The sequence below is a fragment of the Acanthisitta chloris genome, unplaced genomic scaffold, assembly GCF_000695815.1.
Source record: "Acanthisitta chloris isolate BGI_N310 unplaced genomic scaffold, ASM69581v1 scaffold28146, whole genome shotgun sequence".
In the NCBI taxonomy this organism is placed as follows: domain Eukaryota; kingdom Metazoa; phylum Chordata; class Aves; order Passeriformes; family Acanthisittidae; genus Acanthisitta; species Acanthisitta chloris.
Genome location: NW_008680169.1, coordinates 1 through 4,165, shown reverse-complemented (window position 1 = coordinate 4,165; position 4,165 = coordinate 1). Strand labels below are relative to the sequence as shown.

The following is a 4,165-nucleotide window of genomic DNA, read 5'->3' as shown; positions in this document are numbered from 1 at the left end:
GGCAGGGCTGAGCCTCTCCCGGGGCAGGGCCAGAACCCGTTGGGCTGCATTTCCCCACAGTCCTGGGCGGATTCCTGCCCTGGGCTGGAGCAGAGCCACGCGCCAGCGGCGCCTGACGCATCGCCGCGTGAGCACAGGTGGCCTGGCTGGGGCTGACTTGCCGCTCCGGTGGCACCGCCGGGACAGGACGGGTGGTTTAACTCCTCCTTTAACCCCTCCCGTGGTTCCTCCTCCCCTTCTCTGCAGGTCATCGAGGACTTCTACAACCGCACGTGGCTGTACCGATATGAGGAGCCCATCAGCGCCGCCACCCTCACCACGCTCTGGTCCCTCTCCGTCGCTATCTTCTCCGTGGGAGGCATGATTGGCTCCTTCTCTGTGGGGCTCTTTGTCAATCGCTTTGGGAGGTGAGTGCTGAGCCTGGTTGGATCCAAGGGGGAGGTTGTATAGTCTCATCCACCTTGGCATGCCCAGGGGTTGGCTTTGGGCATCCCAGGGCTTGGCTTTGGGCATCCTTTGGGATTGGCTTTGGGTGTCCCAGGGCTTGGCTTTGGGCGTCCTTTGGGTTTGGCTTTGGGCGTCTTTTGGGGTTGGCTTTGGGCATCCCATGGGGTTGGCCTTGAGCATCTCATGGGATTGGACTTGGGCATCCCATGGGTTGGCTTTGGATGTTGCCTGTAGCGGCTCTGAGCATCCCAAGGGGTGGCTTTGGCCACCCTGCTGACAAGGGCTGATGTTGAGCTTCTCCCGATGTTCCTCACCACCCTCCTCTGTTTCCCCTCCAGACGCAACTCCATGCTGATGTCCAACGTCTTAGCCTTCGTGTCATCTGTCCTCATGGGCTTCTCCAAGATGGCATTGTCCTTTGAGATGCTCATCCTTGGCCGCTTCATCATCGGCCTCTACTCTGGCCTCACCACTGGTTTTGTGCCCATGTACGTGGGTGAGGTGTCCCCCACGGCGCTGCGAGGGGCCCTGGGGACCTTCCACCAGCTTGGCATTGTCCTGGGCATCCTCATCGCACAGGTGAGCGCTGGAGAACCTTCTGGGGGATGTATCCTTGTCTTTGCTGCTGATGCTTACCAGGGCTGAGGTGCTGCGGATCTGTGCGGCTCTTCAGGTGAAGCTGGGGTGGGAGGGATGGAGCTGGAGCTCAGCAGGAGCAGGAGTGCCATAGAATCTGAAGGTTTGGGATGGGAAGCATCAGGATATGATGTCTGTTGGCCCCCCAGAAGCAGCACAGCAGCTGTGTCCCTGTGATGGGTGTCCCTGCCTGGAGCACACCCACAGGCAGCAGAGTTGGGTCCACCTGGGACCTTTCCAGCTGGGACAGGGTGGCTCAGCCCCTCTCCTCCTCCTCCTCCTCAGGTGTTTGGTTTGGATCTCATCATGGGAAATGACTCGCTGTGGCCATTGCTGCTGGGCTTCATCTTTGTCCCTGCGCTGCTGCAGTGCATCATCCTGCCCTTCGCCCCCGAGAGCCCTCGCTTCCTCCTCATCAACCGCAACGAGGAGAACAAGGCCAAGAGCGGTGAGTGACCTGCCCTGAGCCTGTCCCAGGATGCTGGAGCATCCTCGGCTGCTCCTCACCCACCTCTCCCCCTCAGTCCTCAAGAAGCTGCGAGGCACAACGGACGTCAGCAGTGACCTGCAGGAGATGAAGGAGGAGAGTCGGCAGATGATGAGGGAGAAGAAAGTGACCATCATGGAGCTGTTCCGCTCACCCATGTACCGCCAGCCCATCCTCATTGCCATCGTCCTGCAGCTCTCCCAGCAGCTTTCAGGGATCAACGCGGTGAGTCCTGGGGGGCCGTGGATGCTGGGGGTCAGCTTGTTTCACCCAGAGCTTGGGTCATGACAAGGTCTGACTCCAGGATCTCCAAGATCTGACTCATGCCCTTTGTAGGTCTTCTACTACTCCACCAGCATCTTCGAGACGTCGGGAGTGGAGCAGCCTGTCTATGCCACCATTGGCTCTGGCGTGGTGAACACAGCCTTCACGGTGGTCTCGGTGAGTTTCGGCCCCCTCAGGCCTCCCTGGGAAGGGTGTGGAGCCGAGGCCTTTCCTCCAGGCTGGGGAGGTGCTGATGGCCACGTGTCTGTCCCACAGCTCTTCGTGGTGGAGCGAGCTGGGCGCAGGACCCTTCACCTGATCGGCCTGGCAGGGATGGCAGGATGTGCGATACTCATGACCATCGCCCTGACGCTGCTGGTGAGTGGTGGGCAGCAAGGGGATGGCTGGGCTGGGAGGAGGAGCAGGAGGGCTGGTTGGAGAGGAAGAAAGACTTGTCCTCCTTGAGGGAGGTTATGGCTGGGTGGTCAGTCCCTGCTACCCACATCTCTCCTAAGGTCGATGAAATCTTGGGATTTTGTGAGCTGGTTGATGTCACCATCTAGGGTGTCCAGGTGCTTCATTCCCCTTCTCCACACTGACCTTCTCCCTCTCCCTTTGCCTAGGAGCGAATGCCCTGGATGTCCTACCTCAGCATCGTGGCCATCTTTGGGTTTGTGGCCTTCTTTGAGATCGGCCCAGGCCCCATCCCGTGGTTCATTGTGGCAGAGCTGTTCAGCCAAGGGCCCCGTCCCGCGGCCTTCGCCGTGGCTGGGCTGTCCAACTGGACCTCCAACTTCATCGTGGGCATGGGCTTCCAGTACATCGCGGTAATCACCTCTGGGGGAGCAGGGAGGGCTCTGAGTGGGGACCAGGAACCCAGGGGAGTCTCAGTCCCATCCCCTAGACTGGGTTGGTTCTGGTTGGATCCAGATCCTTGGATCAGGGATGGAGTCAGTGTCTGGATGGATTGTGATGGTGGGTCCTGGTGGTGGATCCCTGTTCCAGACTCCAGTGCAGGATCCCATCTCTGGATCCTGGCACTGAATCCAAGTGCTGGGTCCAGCTACTAGATCCTAGTGCTGGATCTCACTGCCAGATTTCAGTGTTGGGTCCTGGTGTCAGATCTGGATGCTGAATCCTGGTGCTGGATCCCAGGGCCACATCCTTGAGCCCTAAAACCTGGGCTGAGGTGGTTTGGTTGGGTGAAGACAGATGGGGCTGGGATCTGAGGAAGGAACAGGGATTGGACTTTGTTTCTTATGGATGATCCCAACTTGAGATGTTCAATGAAAGGAGGACCTGGGTCTGGGATGATGGTGGAGGTGTGGGCAGGGTGGTCACTGCCTGGTCCTTTAGTCATAGCCTGTCACTCCAGGGAGTCCAGAGAAGGGCAACAAAGCTGGTGAAGGGTCTGAAACACAAATCCTGAGGAACTGGGGTTGTTCAGCCTGGAGAAGAGGGGTGGCCTTATCAATCTCTACAAACTGTCTACAAGTCCGTGCCAGGAGGTGCAGCCAGGTGGGGTTAGGCTCTGCTCCCAGGGAACAAGGGACAGGATGCATCCCATCATGTTTGTAATCACAAAATATCTGCACTTGTTGATTTTAGGGGGCTTTTCCAGCTGTTTTGTGACCCAGCAGTGGATACCTGCAAGGTTTTTGGGTAGTATTTTTCCTGGTGATGGTTTCTAGGGGTTACAAGCAGGGAGACAGGGCTTGGTGTTGAGATGTTGGGATGATGCTTGTCCCCATCCCTTGGAGCCTGTCCATTGCTACCAGCTGCCTGCAGATGATGCATCTATAGGGATTGGTTTTCTCTCACAAGTAACAAGTGACAGGACAAAAATAAACAGCCTGAAGTTGCACCAGGGGAGGGTTTGATTGGGTATGAGGGAAAACTCCTTCATGGAAAAGGTGGTCAGGCACTGGCATAGGCTGCCCAGGGCAGTGTTGGAGTCACCACAGCATCATAGGGGTTGGAATGGAGCTCAGAGCTCACCCAGCCGCCTGGCTTTGAACACTGCCAGGGTTGGGGCAGCCACAGCCTCCCTGGGCAACCTTTGCCAGTGTCTCACCTCCCTCACAGGGAAAACTTCTTCCTGGTATCTAAATTTCCTCTTTCAATTTGTACCCATTGCTCCTTGTCCTGTGACTGCAGCTCCTAACGCAGTCCCTCTGCAGCTTCCCTGTAGTCCCCATCCCTGGAAGTGTTCAAAAACCGTGTGGATGTGGCACGTGGCAACGTGATCAGCAGTGGCCCTGGCAGTGCCGGGGGAACGGTTGGACTTGATGGTCTTAGCAGGTCTTTCCAGCCTGAATGATTCCATGATTC

The 4,165-nt window shown here is 57.6% G+C and overlaps 1 protein-coding gene across 1 annotated transcript; it reads left to right on the top strand.

Annotated features, from left to right (window-relative positions):
- Nucleotides 1–186: 186 nt before the first annotated feature.
- Nucleotides 187–2,695, top strand: LOC103804994 (solute carrier family 2, facilitated glucose transporter member 1; the record flags this gene model as incomplete). The annotated part of the gene is made up of 7 exons (XM_009077626.1): nt 187–407; nt 786–1,026; nt 1,369–1,531; nt 1,608–1,795; nt 1,907–2,011; nt 2,111–2,212; nt 2,458–2,695. Coding segments are annotated over 7 exons (1,258 nt in total), but the record flags the coding sequence as incomplete, so codon positions are not given.
- Nucleotides 2,696–4,165: the final 1,470 nt, after the last annotated feature.